This window comes from Salmo trutta, chromosome 17 (assembly GCF_901001165.1).
Source record: "Salmo trutta chromosome 17, fSalTru1.1, whole genome shotgun sequence".
Taxonomy (NCBI): Eukaryota; Metazoa; Chordata; class Actinopteri; order Salmoniformes; family Salmonidae; genus Salmo; species Salmo trutta.
Window position 1 is genome coordinate 54,923,928 of NC_042973.1, and position 15,911 is coordinate 54,939,838.

Sequence of the window (15,911 nt, forward strand, 5' to 3'; positions counted from 1 at the left end):
TGTCTTACTAAACGTTTCAGAATGAAAGGGTACCCATGGGCGCCCGCGTCATAGTAGTAATGGCCCTCCCCCTATGACCAACTTTCCAGGCCTCTCGTTCGGTCAGTTTCTACCAGAGAAGACTCAAACCACTTTGTAAAGACTTTTGATATCTAGTGGAAGCCTTAGGAAGTGCTAAATGAATCCTAACTCACAGTGTGTTTTCATAGGCAAAGTGTTGAAGTGATTCACACAAATCAGGATTTCCACTTCCTGCATCTGGAATCTTTCGGTTTTGGCTGCCAAGAGTTTATGTTATACTCGACAGTGTGGTTAGATTAACAAGAGTCCTGTCTTTAAAATGGTGTAAAATAGTCATATGTTTGAGAAATTGAAGTAATAGCATTTCTAAGGTATTTGAATAACGCGCCACGGGATTCCACTGGCTGTTGAGTAGGTGGGACTATTTCGTCCCACATACCCTAGAGAGGATAACATAAATCTTTAGGGACTTTTTCAATCAGAGCTTCAATAATATTCAAGGCGGACGATTGCATTGTCTTACTAAACGTTTCAGAATGAAAGGGTACCCATGGGCGCCCGCGTCATAGTAGTAATGGCCCTCCCCCTATGACCAACTTTCCAGGCCTCTCGTTCGGTCAGTTTCTACCAGAGAAGACTCAAACCACTTTGTAAAGACTTTTGATATCTAGTGGAAGCCTTAGGAAGTGCTAAATGAATCCTAACTCACAGTGTGTTTCATAGGCAAAGTGTTGAAGGTGATTCCACAAATCAGATTTCCACTTCCTGCATGGAATCTTCTCAGGTTTTGGCCTGCCATATGAGTTCTGTTATACTCACAGACACCATTCAAACAGTTTTAGAAACGTTAGAGTGTTTTCTATCTAAATCTTCTAATTATATGCATATTCTAGTTACTGGGCAGGAGTAGTAATCAGATTAAATCGGGTACATTTTTTATCCGGCCGTGCAAATACTGCCCCCTACCCTAGAGAGGTTATACAACGTTTGACATGTTTGAACGAACGTGTTTGAACGAAGTGCCTCTGCTCTCCTCTGCTCTCCACTCCACTCCTCTGCTCTCCTCCTGTCCTCTGGTCTCTGCTTCTCTCCTCCCTACTTCTCTCCACTCCCCTCCTCTCCTCTCTCCTCTGCTCTCTACTCCTCTCCTCCTCTCCGCTCCTCTTTCCTCCTCTCCACTGCCCTCCTCTTCTCTCTGTTGTGCTGCACGGTGTTGTCTCGTTGTGCTATGCCATGCCATTTTGACAGAGTGTGTTGGTGGAGAAAAAGAGAAGTCTGTCTTGGAGATTGCTGTGTTGTGTTGTAGAGTGACAGTGACAAATGGAGTTTCCACACAGCCCTGCTACAATTGTTTCATTTAGAGAACAGTGATAGTATGTCTCACTGATGCAATCCCTACTAGACTGAGGAAGTATTTCAGTGGGTCTTTCATTTTGACCGCAATTACCTCTCTGACAAGCCCAGAGAGTGTTTGTGTGTTCGTGTGCGTGCATATCAAGTTTACTGAGTGTCTGGGAGAGTGATTCTCTATTTGGATCAGCACCAAAGTTTTAATGTTTTCAGTAATGTCTTCATTTGGCCCAGGGAGGATTAATTTGGGACATGATTGGAAGCAATTACATCTTGTAAATAGCCAGTACTGATTCATTTAACTTCTTACATCTACACGTTCCGCTAGCGGAACGTCTGCTCCAATATCCAATGATGGGCGGGGCGCGAAATTCAAACTCCTCTAAATCCGAAAACTTACACTTTTCAAACATATGACTATGTTACAGCTATTTAAAGACAAGACTCTCCTTTATCTAACCAAACTGTCCGATTTCAAAAAGGCTTTACAGCGAAAGCAAAACATTAGATTATGTCAGCAGAGTACCCAGCCAGGAATAATCACACAGCCATTTTTCAAGCTAGCATATCATGTCACATAAACCCAAACCATATCTAAATGCAGCACTAACCTTTGATGATCTTCATCAGATGACACACCTAGGACATTGTGTTATACAATACATGCATGTCTGTTCAATCAAGTTCATATTTATATCAAAAACCAGCTTTTTACATTAGCATGTGACGTTCAGAACTAGCATTCCCACCGAACACTTCCGGTGATTTTACTAAATTACTCACGATAAACGTTCACAAAAAGCATAACAATTATTTTAAGAATTATAGATACAGAACTCCTCTATGCACTCGATATGTCCGATTTTAAAATAGCTTTTCGGATGAAGCACATTTTGCAATAATGTAAGTACATAGCCCGGCGTTACAGGGCTAGCTATTTAGACACCCACCCAGTGTAGCCTTCACCAAAATCACATTTCCTATAAGAAAAATTTTCTTACCTTGCTTGTTCTTCATCAGAATACACTGCCAGGACTTCTACTTCAATAACAAATGTAGGTTTGGTCCCAAATAATCCATCGTTATATCCAAACAGCGACGTTTTGTTCGTGCGTTCTAGACACTATCCCAACGCTAAATCTCGGCCACGAGCATGACGCAAAATATGACAAAAAATTTCGAAATATTCCATTACCGTACTTCGAAGCATGTCAACCGCTGTTTAAAACCAATATTTATGCAATTTATCTCGTAGAGAAGCGATAATATTCCGACCGGGAATCTGCCTGTCTGTAAACTGAGGAAAAAACCAAAAGCCGGGGGCGGGGCGTGTCACGCGCCTAAGGCTTAGTCCATTGACTGACCACTCAGCATTTGCTCTCGTGTGCTTCAGCCAGGGCTTTGAATGACATCATTCCTGTTTTTCGCGGGCCCTGAGACTCCATTGTTGACGTGCTAAGTGTCACGTAAGAGCAGAGATCCTTTGTAAACGACAGAGATAATAAAGAAGGGCAAGAAATGTTCAGACAGGGTACTTCCTGAACAGAAGCATCTCAGGTTTTTGCCTGCCATAGGAGTTCTGTTATACTCACAGACACCATTCAAACAGTTTCAGAAACTTTGGAGTGTTTTCTCTCCAAAGCTAATAATTATATGCATATTCCAGTTTCTGGGCAGGACTAATAATCAGATTAAATCGGGTACGTTTTTTATCCAGCCGTGAAATTACTGCCCCCTAGATGTAACAGGTTAAAGACACCCGCACACACACACAGGCACTCATAGTATATTTGATGGGCCTGATGTGATACTGCACTACAAGATGGGTACATACTGACTTAGCCAGGCAATAAAATTGCTGATCAGGAAATAGACCACCACTGGGATATTTATGACTTCATGTCTTTCATGACTTTGACCTCGATAGCCCTGCGAATAATTTTTACAAGACTTGACACAATTTGATTTTTATTAGGTTCATTTTTTACTGTGATTTAAAACTGCATCTTTTACCACCTCTGGCTCTTAGATTCAGTAACTAAGAGTTAGTATTTAAATGATTAAACAGCGTGATAGACAGATACAGTATAAACAAAAGTATCTGGACACGCCTTCAAATTGGTGGATTCGGCTATTTCAGCCACACCCGTTGCTGACAGGTGTATAAAATCAAACACAGCCATGCAATCTCCATAGACAAACATTGACAGTAGAAGGGCCTTACTGAAGAGATCAGTGACTTTCAACCTTGACACCGTCAAAGGATGCCACCTTTCCAACAAGTCAGTCTGTCAAATATCTGCCCTGCTAGAGCTTCCCCTGTCAACTGTAAGTGATGTTATTTGAAGTGGAAACTTCTAGGAGCAACAATAGCTCAGCTGCAAAGTGGTAGGCCACACAAGCTCACAGAACGGGGCCCCTGAGTGCTGAAGAGCGTAGCGCATACAAATCGTCTGTCCTCGATTGCAACACTCACTACCGAGTTCCAAGCTGCCTCTGGAAGCAAAGTCAGCACATGAACTGCTAATCGTGAGCATGAAATGGGTTTCCATGGCCAAACAGCCACACACAAGCCTAAGATCACCATATGCAATGCCAAGCGTCGGCTGGAGTGGTGTAAAGCTTGGCACCATTGGACTCTGAAGCAGTGTAAACGTATTCTCTGGAGTGATGAATCATGCTTCGCCATCTGGAAGTCCAACAGATGAATCTGGGTTTGGCGGATGCTAGGAGAACGGTACCTGCCCCAATGCATAGTGCCAACTGTAAAGTTTCGTGGAGGAAGAATAATGGTCTGGGACTGTTTTTCATGGTTCGGATTAGGTGTCTTAGTTCCAGTGAAGGGAAATCTTAACACTACAGCATACAATGACATTCTAGATGATTCTGTGCTTCCAACTTTGTGGCAACAGTTTGGGGAAGGCCCTTTCCTGTTTCACCATGGCAATGCCCCGGTGCACAAAGTGAGTTCCATACAGAAACGGTTTGTTGAGTTCGGTGTGGAAGAACTTGACTGGCCTGCACAGAGCCCTGACCTCAACCCCATCTATGAATTGGAACACTGACTGTGAGCCAAGCCTAATCCCGCAACATCAGCACCCGACCTCACTACTGCTCGTGGCTGAATGGAAGCAAGACCCCGCAGCAATGTTCCAACATCTACTGGAAAGCATTCCCAGAAGAGTGAAGACTGTTATAGCTGTAAAGGGGGGACCAACTCCATATCAATGGCCATGATTTTGGAATGAGTTGTACAACGAGCAGGTGTCCACATACTTTTGGTCATGCAGTGTACTTTAATCTCAGTATCTGTGATACCAACAATTGACTGCCCATAAGGATGTTGTCAAGCTGGATCTTGCTAAGGACTATTCAGTTGTGTTAAGGGCATGATGTTTGTGTGCATGTGTTTGTATCAGTGTCTTTCCTGGGGGTACTCATTTACAAGAAGAAGGTCACCTCACCCACCACACTGTAGTCTCTATGCCATGTCCTGCCCTCTGGTGTGTCATTCTCTACTCCAGCTGCTGCTGTCTTATACCAAGTGAGCAAGTATTACATTGTCTTATGCCACATCTCTGCTCTGTCTGGTCTTTTGGCCTACTGTCTTACATCACTTATCTGGGAGTGAGAGCTACAGAGATTAGAATGAACTGTATTAAGTGTGTTTAAGATACAATTATAGTGAAAGTAAAAGTGTTTTGGTTTAGTTAACATTGTGCTGACACACATAATAAAGACCTGGACAGTAGACATTTTAGTTACTGTACCTCTTGACGAGATGCATCTCAAGTCCCATGGACCTCATGCCTTTGTTGTACTTAGGGGATCTCCTCACCTTGTGGTATAAAACCTTAAGAAGAGCATTACTGGCTCAGAATACCGTGTCTGCAGTAACGTAGCAGGCGTAAAAGAAACCTACAAAAAAGTTAATACTGTGAGATAAAACTTTTAAAATCATGACTAGAGAGAGACTGTCAACAAGTACAGCAAAGAAAGAGCTGCTGTTTTAATGAGTGAGTTACATTTACATTTTAGTCATTTAGCAGACACTCTTATCCAGAGCGACTTACAGTAGTGAATACATTTCTTCTCCGTACTGGACCCCCGTGAGAATCAAACCCACAACCCTGGTGTTGCAAACACCATGCTCTATCAACTGAACCATACGGGACTATTCACGTTTAAGTTGTTACTCAGCACTGTCAACACTTTTACAAGCCATAAAATGTGCGTTCTTCTTACTTCCACTCGTGCTACAACCAGCAATGCAGCTGCAATGAAGTAAGAAAGTGTATCGATAGGTTTCAGTTATTATTAGCGACTTGGATCTGTTATTATATTGAGAAATATTTAACTTTCTCTGTTCATAGGATTAAAAATAATAATTTGTGCATGAGGCAGAAATAATGCGGTGAACTCGAGTTTTGCCATAAGCTGGAAGACGATGTCCCTTTTTGGCAGGGAGAGCGTAGGGATGTTGAGAGACGCACCATCAGTCTGCTGCTCTCTTCCTCCACTGAGACTGACCATCAGATGCAGGCATCATCAGCCCAGTAAAATAAAATAAAAAGCTAATTATTTAAATGTGAGGCACAGCTGAGTGAGCACACAAGTAATACAACAACTGATCTATATTGCCTACCTAAACTTTTGAAATATATATATTTTGAAATTGTCCCAACAACAATGCATTTGCAGGGTCATTCAAGCAAAGCGAATATGTGGTTATTTATATTTTATAATCTGTTTATAACCTGTTTAGAGTTTTTACCCTGGTAGGATGGCAAGAATTAGGGTTACTAAAACAATGGAGGCCAGAGTAAAAAAAATACAAATCTGGAAAATTGCATTGTGTTAGGCTGGATTCTGGTGCAAGAATTAAGGCTACTGGCTACCTGACAAGCTCACTATCCCATCGGACTCGTCATATTTCTTCTTGAATCCGCAGGACATAAAACAATAGGTAAAATGGATAAACATTTCTCGACATGACATGGAGTATTTTCATATTTTAGTGTATGCTTTTTGTATGAATTCGAAATTCCTGTTCTTTATAGAAGATTTCTCACAAAAATAAGCTTATCACTTTGAAATCTCAATGGACAACTGAGCATATACCACGCTTTTTATTTTCAATTCCATTTCAATTTAATTCAGCTCATGTGATGCTAAATTAGATTATTGTGACCCGTGGAAACAACTTTGAAGACAACGACCACAAAAAAGTTGTTTACGAGAAACCTGCACCGCTAAGTCAACAGAGCTCGGTGCTTACTATCGAATGTATTAGGTTACAAAATCGGACTTTTTAGATATAATGTTAATGATATGTTAGAGAAAGACCACACTGAACAATTCACAACATGAATAATCATATTTGTCTTGGTAAAATGTATTTTATGACAAAGGAAGTGAAATTTCATCACTAACGCATGTTAGTGTGGGTGGATACCCTACACTTGCGTAAAAGTTAGCTGAGCCGGGCAGTCACACACACTTAATATGAAACTAATGGGTGGTAAGTACACACAATGCACACAATTTAAATCACTCTCCATTATACCATACTGCCGGTTCGCCTGCTAGTTAACGTTAGCATCACCATTTGCCAGCTAGCTAGCTACTCCACTTTCGGCAGCTAAACAGGCAGCTGCTTCATTCAAAAATGAATCCATTCTGATTTATTCGAATGTTGCTAGCTACATTAGTAATGTAGTTGTGATCATCTGGCTGGTATCAGTGTTGCTGCACAAGCAACAGTGGTTAACATAACACCCTTGACCAGAGCTAGTGCACCGACTGGTATTTGTGTAGCATGCTGACACCCTGGAACAAAGCTACTGACTGACGCGATACACGAGACCAAGAAATAAGAAAATACATTGAATATCCCTTTGAGCATGGTGCAATTATTTATTACACTTTTGATGGTCACTACAAAGATACATGCACCCTTCATAACTAGGTTGTCGGAGAGGAAGGAAACCGCTCAGGGAGGCCAATGGTGATTTCAAAACAGTTACAGAGTTTAATGGCTGTGATAGGAGATAACTGAGGATGGACCAACAACATTGTAGTTACTCCACAATACTAATCTAATAGACAGTGTGAAAAGAAGGTAGCCTGTACAGAATTGAAATATTCCAAAACATGCAACATGTTTGCAGTAAGGCACTAAAGAAATTATATTTTTGTCCTGAATACAAAGCGTGATGTTTGGGGCAAAACCACCACAACGTATTACTGAGTACCACTCTTCATATTTTCAAGCATGGTGGTGGCTACATCAGGTCATGGTCATCAGCAAGGATTAGGGAGTGTTTTTAGGATACAAATAAAAGGAATAGAGCTAAGCACAGGCAACATCCCAACAGACACTGGGAAACAAATTATTCTTTCAGCAGGACAATTACCTAAAACACAAGTATACACACTGGAGTTGCTTAACAAGACGGCATTGAATGTTCCAGAGTGGCCTAGTTACAGTTTTGACTTAAATCGGATTGAAAATCTATGGCAAAACCTTGAAAATGGCTGTCAAGCAATGATCAACAACTAACTTGACTTTGCTTAAATAATTTAAAAAAATAATAATGTGAAAATATTGTACAATCCAGGTGTGCAAAGCTCCTAGGTCATTCTAACATGTATTGACTACTTATCTAATCAAGATATATTTGTGTTTTATTTTCCATTCATTAAAAAAATCTTAACATTTTTTATGTAGAGCGTTAACAAAAAAAATGACTATTAAATTCAAAACGTGGATAAAGTCTAGGGTTGTGAATACTTTCAAAAGGGACTATATCTCTCTATTACGCATGGAAATACTTTGGAACAGATTTCCAAAATCAAAATCACTTTGAGCTGATTTGCTGGTGTCTTTTATATCGAACAATAAAGATATCAAAATACGAACTTTCAAAGTGCAGTCAAAAATGTGATTTTCCTGTGTTTCATATATATTTCCACACTGAGGTTGGGATAATTCTGTGAAATTGTGAAAATGATGATAACGTCCTTTTAGTGTAAGAGCCTGACATTTCAGTCTGTTTTGGTGGGATGGAGTTTTGGCCTGCCTGGTGACATCAACATGCAGTAAATGATTTAATTAACCAATAAGAGAGAGTTCTAAACCTCTCTGCAATAACAGCTAGGTTTCAGTTTTCCCCTCCCCACCCAGACCACTCCCAGACAGTCCAAGCTAAATTCTTTCTTGAGAAATTGCTCTTTGCTAAGAAGCAATTTGTTTCTTTTTGACCATTTTAATTTAAAACAATCACAGTAAGGTGCTTAATTGTTACCCATAAATTATTTGATATTGAGATAAAAACAGCTGCATTGGACTTTTAAAAGTGAGATTTTTTTTCTTTAAAACTGCAAAATGTTCTCTGCCCCATGGCAAAATGTGAAGAGTTGCAAAAGACTTTCACTTTGTAATATGTATAATTGCAGGAAATTAACTTTAACACTGAAAAAATGTATTGACTGCCAAGAGAGGGGGCACCAGTGCTTAACTTGAGCCAGTTTTGTACAATTTTGTTCCAGAACCCAATTTCCAGGATCCGGTGCCTCTCCTGGCATGAAAAATAATTGTCAATGTTTGCAATGTAAAAATTCTAATAAAAGCAATCAGTGTTGACCCCTCTGTGATTCTCCTGCCCCTTGAAAAACGTAATATGAAAACATGCCTGATATTTTAAGAATTGATTTGTGTTGGCCAGGCCTGGGCTTATGGTTTGTGCAACATTGTAGCCTATATAGACCAACACATGGCCATTGCTGTGGTGAGAGAGGTGTCTTTCTATGACCTCTCTCCCTCTCTCTGCTCTGATAGACATGAGCCTGCCACTCTCATCTCTCCAGCATTGTACTTAGGCGGGAAGGGTGCTGGAAGTGTCGCAGCACCCCTGATCAATTGTTATAGAACTACTGCTGTCTGTTCAGAAATACATTTAATAATTCAAAATACTACACCAGGAGTAGGCATATCATTTAGCCACAGAGGATCAATGGCTTATAAAAATAATATATGCCTAGCTGTGGATTGTGTGTAGCCCAGTCACAAGGCATGCCTACAGTCGGGAACATGCGGCAAATCTGTCATTGAACAGCATGCAGTCAAAACAGGCCTCGCAATATTTGAAATACAATTACGGGAAAACACAGGTTGGAAAGCAAATGTATCCGGTTGAAAAGAGAAGACTAATCAGTATGTAGGCTGCCAAATAGGCCTATTGAGCGACCACATTGTTTTACAAAGTAAAACAAGAGAGACATAAGCATTTTGCACCAGTGCGTCAGCCAATCGCTGGTGAGTCAGTGAAACTGGAAATCTCTTTTAGGACTATAATTTCCTCCTCATATTGTGTCTCCACACATCTAGGTCCAGGCTATTGATGGATTCAAGACTAGGTTGTTTTTCTTGATCTCAGATTCTCAGTTTGTTAGTGTCTAAGTAGCCTGTCATTTTGAAAATGTGTGAGTTATAAAAAAACATTATGTTAAAGTCTCCAGTCATCTAAAATAATGCAGAATTTCATGAAATGGTCACCCACCTTTTGTTCCGGCACTAAAACGTTTTGCCTGTGAGGTAGGGGAGTGCCCCCAATCAAATCTTGCTGAGGGCCCCCAAAAGGCTAAAGGCAGCACTGCAACACATACAGACAGACATACACCATTATTTTTTTAATCTACGGGTGAACTAAGGCATCTGTTCAAAGTTAATCTTTATATTGATAGTCTCATCTTTACCCTCGGCACAGTTTGACTTAATGCTCTTACTGCATCTCCCTCTATCTCTTTCCCTCTATCACCGTCCCTCTCTCCATCACCGTCCCTCTCTCCATCACCGTCCCTCTCTCCATCACTGTCCCTCTCTCAGGGCCACTGCTACACATCGAGGACAGATCATCTTCAAGGACGCTCTTGCCCAGCAGCTGTGTGAGCAGGGAGGTGAGCAGCACAGAACACACAAACACAAACCACAGACAGACTAACGATGATGTTTCAACACTACAGATAGAGACGTTTGGGTGTGCTGTATTGCCAGCTTCATTTCAGTTCATGCTAAACTCAGATATTTCTCTGAGCTGTACTGTTTATAGCTAGTACTCCGCAGCCAGTTTCTCTGTGACAGTAATAAGTACACATTGACAGTGCTTTCCCATCATGCACTCTGAGTAGTGGTAATTACTTGTTTAGGAGGAAGCAGACTTCCTTATTCAAGCACCCCTCTGACAGATCACTTTTGAAACACTACCCGAGAGAGGTTTGCAATCAGAGGAAAATTAAGTGGGGTTTTCTTGAAGTAGGCTAACTCTGTTTTCACTCTCAAGTGTGGCCCTTAATAGCACTAAGCTATTAGTTGTAGGCCAGTAGTGCCATGGGAAGTACTAGTGGTGCCATTGAGACAGTTCACAGTATACTACTCAGCTGTCTGGATCCATGCCACTATGAAGATATGAAGCCTAGAGCCTCCACTATTGCCTGAAAGTGTGAATGAGTAAGAGAGACAGAAAATTATTGAAGGATAAAGTTGTACTGTACAATAGGTGACATGGATACACTGTCTGTAGTAAAGAGTGATCTCCCTCTCCTTGCCCTAGGACCCTCTCAACATCAACTATACTGTCACAGTGCCTAGTCGTCTCTGTTTGGCAAAAGATCTGTTTAGGTTTTTTCCTACCAACCTCCAGCATTACACACACACATACAAGATACAGAGACACCGACAGACACAGAAGCCATGCAACCTGCTTCCAACCTCAAGCATTACACACACAGACAAGGTTGCCTGACTTTGTCTGAAGGTGGGGGTGCAAAAGCTTGGGAGGGTGGAGGGATCTGGGGTACCATCCCCAGAAATATTAGCATTAAAAAATACATACAAATATCCTGCAATTGTACACTGTTTCTTAAGAGGGAGAATCCATATTTATTAACAGAACACAACACATTTTCTCAGATTTTGCTATAATTAATTAGATAGAAAAAGTGTTTTAATGTCTAGATTACTAATATACTCCCATCCCTGAAAATCCCAACCATAATAATTAATTAACAGGTCTGAAACCCCACCAACCCTGTGACTCCCGCCCCGTTTCTTGAAAATACCACCCATAATGATCGATTGACATATCCAGAACCAACTCTGTGACTCTCAAAAATATAATGCCCCTCCCCTGACAATCCCACCTACACTGATGAATTCACAGGCAAACGGTTAAGAACTTGGCCAGGATAACTCATGACAATGAGGAAATTAAATCGAAAATGGAGGAATAATATTGTTTTACCCAATAAGGATTTTCATTTTGTACTTCGTAGGTTAAGAAAAAGCATTGTTTAATTGCAATTTTTTTTTCATCTTGTTTTTGCCACAAAGAATGTGATCACAATAACGTACTAAAGTGAGCCTTGATTTATCTTATATTCCTTTTCTTTTGCAATATGAAAGTGTTTTCTGGTAGGGCATTGAACAAAACTGTAAACTTGAAAATGCAATCTGGAATTTGCATTTCAATTTGGTCATTGATTGTGTTCACATTAAAATAATATCGTATTATAATGAACAAAATAGGTTATTTTGGCAGATATATATATATATATATATATATATATAGTACCAGTCAAAAGTTTGTACACACCTATTCATTCCAGGGTTTTCTTTATTTGTACTCTTTTCTACATTATAGGATAATAGTGAAGACATCAAAACTAAGAAATAACACATATGGAATCATGTAGTAACCAAAAAAGTGTTAAACAAATCGAGAAATATTTTATATTTGAGATTCTTCAAAGTAGCTTGCCTTTGCCTTGATGAAAGCTTTGCACACTTGGCATTCTCTCAACCAGCTTCATAATGTAGTCACCTGGAGTGCATTTAAATGAACAGGTGAACAGGTGTGCCTTTCTATAAGTTAATTTGTGGAATTTCTTTACATGACATTTTAGTCATTTAGCAGACGCTCTTTTCCAGAGCGACTTACAGTAGTGAATGCATACATTTCATACATTTTTTTATTAATTTTTTTGTACTGGCCCCCCGTGGGAATCGAACCCACAACCCTGGCATTGCAAACACCATGCTCTACCAACTGAGCCACAGGGAGGGCCCATCATGGGCCAATCAGTTTGAGCCAATCAGTGTTGTGACAAGGTAGGGGTGGTATACAGAAGATAGCCCTATTCGGTTAAAAACCAAGTCCATATTATGGCAAGAACAGCTCAAAATATCAAAATAGCAGTCCATTACTTTAAAACATGAAGGTCAGTCAATGCGGAAAATTTCAAGAACTTTGAAAGTTTCTTCAATTGCAGACGCAAAACCCATCAAGTGCTACGATGAAACTAGCTCTCATGAGGACCGCCAGAGGAAAGGAAGACCCAGAGTTACCTCTGCTGCAAAAGATACATTAATTAGATGTATCTGCACCTCAGATTGCAGCCCAAATATATGCTTCACAGAGTTCAAGTAACAGACACATCTCAACATCAACTGTTCAGAGGACACTGTGGGAATCAGGCCTTCATGGTCGAATGACTGCAAAGAAGCTACTACTAAAGGACACCAATAAGAAGAAGAGACTTGCTTGGGCCCAAAAACCTGCGGGCTCTCCTTCACCACAGCCAACGTGAGTAAAACATTTAAACGTGTTAACCCTCGCAAGGCTGCCGGCCCAAACGGCATCCCTAGCCACATCCTCAGATTATGCGCAGACCAGCTGGCTGGTGTGTTTACGGACATATTCAATCAATCTCTATCCCAGTCTGCTGCTCCCCGCATGCTCTGAGGGCACGGCTAGGGATGCCGTCTGGGCCAGCAGCCTTGCAAGGGTTAACACGTTTAAATGTTTTACTCACATTGGCCACAGAGAAGGAGAGGAACAGTCCTTGTTAGCGGGCCTTGACGGTGGCACTGTATTATCCTCAAAGCGGGCAAAGGTGTTTCATTTGTCTGGTAGCGTGACGTCGGTGTCCATGACATGGCTGGTTTTCTTTTTGTAGTCCGTGATTTCCTGTAGACCCTGCCACATACATCTCGTGTCTGAGCCATTGAATTGCGACTCCACTTTGTCCCTGTACCGGCATTTTGCTTGTTTGATTGCCTTGCGGAGGGAATAACTACACTGTTTATATTCAGCCATATTTCCAGACCTCTTTCCATGGTTAAATATGCTGGTTCGCGCTTTCAGTTTTGTGCGAATGCCACCATCCATCCATGGCTGGTTAAGGTAGTCAGAGTGGGTACAACATCTCTAATGCACTTCCTTATTAACTCACTCAATGAGTCAGAGTATAGATCGATGTTGTTCTCAGCGGCTGACCGGTACATATCCCAGTCCGCGTGATCAAAACAATCTTGAAAAGTGGATTCCGATTGGTCACAACAGCGTTGAATGGTTCTAGTCACTGGTACATCCTGTTTGAGTTTCTGCCTATAAAACGGTAGGAGCAAGATGGCGTCATGGTCGGATTTGCCAAAGGGAGAGCGGGGGAGGGCTTTGAATGTATCGCGGAAGTTAGAGTAGCAGTGATCGAGTGTATTACCCCTGCGAATACTACAATCAATATGCTGATAGAATGTTGGTAGCCTTGTTCTCAAATTTGCTTTGTTAAAATCCCCAGCTACAATAAATGCAGCCTCAGGATATATGGTTTCCAGTTTACATAGAGACCAGTGAAGTTCCTTGAGGGTCGTCGTGGTGTCTGCTTGAGGGGGAATGTACACAGCTGTGATGATAACTGACAAGAATTCCCTTGGGATGTAATATGGCCGGCATTTGATTGTAAGGAATTCTAGGTCGGGTGAGCAGAAAGACTTGAGTTTCTGTATGTTGTTATGACTACACCATGAGTCATTAATCATAAAGCATACACCCCCGCCCTTCCTCTTCCCAGAGAGGTGTTTATCTCTGTCGGCGCAATACATGGCGAAGCCCGGTGGCTGAATCGATTCCGACAACATATCCTGAGAGAGCCAGGTTTCTGTGAAACAGAGGATGTTGCCATCTCTGATGTTTCTCTGGAAGGAAACCCTTGCTCAAATTGTGTCTACCTTGCTGCCAAGAGACTGGACACTTGCGAGTGATATACTCGGGAGCGGTGGGCAATGTGCACACCTATGGAGCCTGACCAGGAGGCCACTCCGTCTGCCCCTTCTGTGGCACTGTTGTTTTGGGTCTACTTCTGCGATTAGATCCATTGTCCTGGGTGGTGGTCCAAACAGAGGATCCGCATCGGGAAAGTCGTATTCCTGGTTGTAATGTTGGTAAGTTGATGTTGCTCTTATATGCAATAGTTCTTTCCGGCAGTATGTAATAAGACTTAAGATTTCCTGGGGTAACAATGTAAGAAATAATACATTTAAAGAAATACTGTGTAGTTTCCTAAGGACTCGAAGCGAGGCGACCATCTCTGACAGCCCACGAGCTATTGGACATGCGGTTTTCTGCTAAGGTGCAACCTTTAGTAGGCTGATGGAAGGCTACTCAGAGTCAGCAAAGCCTAATCAGACCCTGCTCATCATGGTTCTTACAGGCAAATTACACAAGAAATTTGCTTGTGGGGCACGCAGCTGAAATTATATTTAACCTCTCAGGGCTAGGTGGGACGCTTACGTCCCACCCACTCAACAGCCAGTTGAATCCTGTGGCGCGATTTTCAAATCCCTTACAAATGCTATTACTTCAATTTCTCAAACATATGACTATTTTACAGCTATTTAACCTCTTATGGCTAGGGGGCAGTATTTTCACCGCCGGATAAAAAACGTACCCGATATAATCTGGTTACCACTCCTACCCAGTAACTAGAATATGCATATACTTATTAGTATAAAAAATGTCCCTTTTTCAGGACACTGTCTTTCAAAGATAATTCGTAAAAATCCAAATAACTTCACAGATCGTCATTGTAAAGGGTTTAAATACTGTTTCCCATGCTTGTTCAATGAACCATGAACAATTAATGAACATGCACCTGTGGAACGGTCATTAAGACACTAACAGCTTACAGACAGTAGGCAATTAAGGTCACAGTTATGAAAACTTAGGACATTAAAGAGGCCTTAAAGAGGCCTTTCACTGAATCTGAAAAACACCAAAAGAAAGATGCCCAGGGTCCCTGCTCATCTGCGTGAATGTGCCCTTGGCATGCTGCAAGGAGGCATGAAGACTGCAGATGTGGCCAGGGCAATAAATTGCAATGTACTGTGAGACGCCTAAGACAGGGAGACAGGACAGACAGCTGATCGTCCTCGCAGTGGCAGACCACGTCTAACAACACCTGCACAGGATCGGTACAGCCGAACATCACACCTGCGGGACAGTTACAGCATGGCAATACCCAGCAATAGGCTGAGAGAGGCTGGACTAAGGGCTTGTAGGCCTGTTGTAAGGCAGGTCCTCACCAGACATCACCGGCAACAACGTCGCCTATGGGCACAAACCCACCGTTGCTGGACCAGAAGGGCTGGCAAAAAGTGCTCTTCACTGACGAGTCGCGGATTTGTCTGGTCGGATTCGGGTTTA

General features: G+C 41.6%; 1 protein-coding gene across 2 annotated transcripts in view; it reads left to right on the forward strand.

Annotated features, from left to right (window-relative positions):
• LOC115152436 (reelin) overlaps nucleotides 1-15,911 on the forward strand; it is a 292,154-nt gene that overhangs the window by 134,282 nt on the left and 141,961 nt on the right. For both annotated transcript variants that reach the window (XM_029697314.1, XM_029697315.1), the window contains exon 4: nucleotides 10,259-10,329. In XM_029697314.1, coding sequence (XP_029553174.1) covers nucleotides 10,259-10,329 — 71 coding nt within the window. The remainder of the gene's footprint in view (nucleotides 1-10,258; nucleotides 10,330-15,911) is intronic.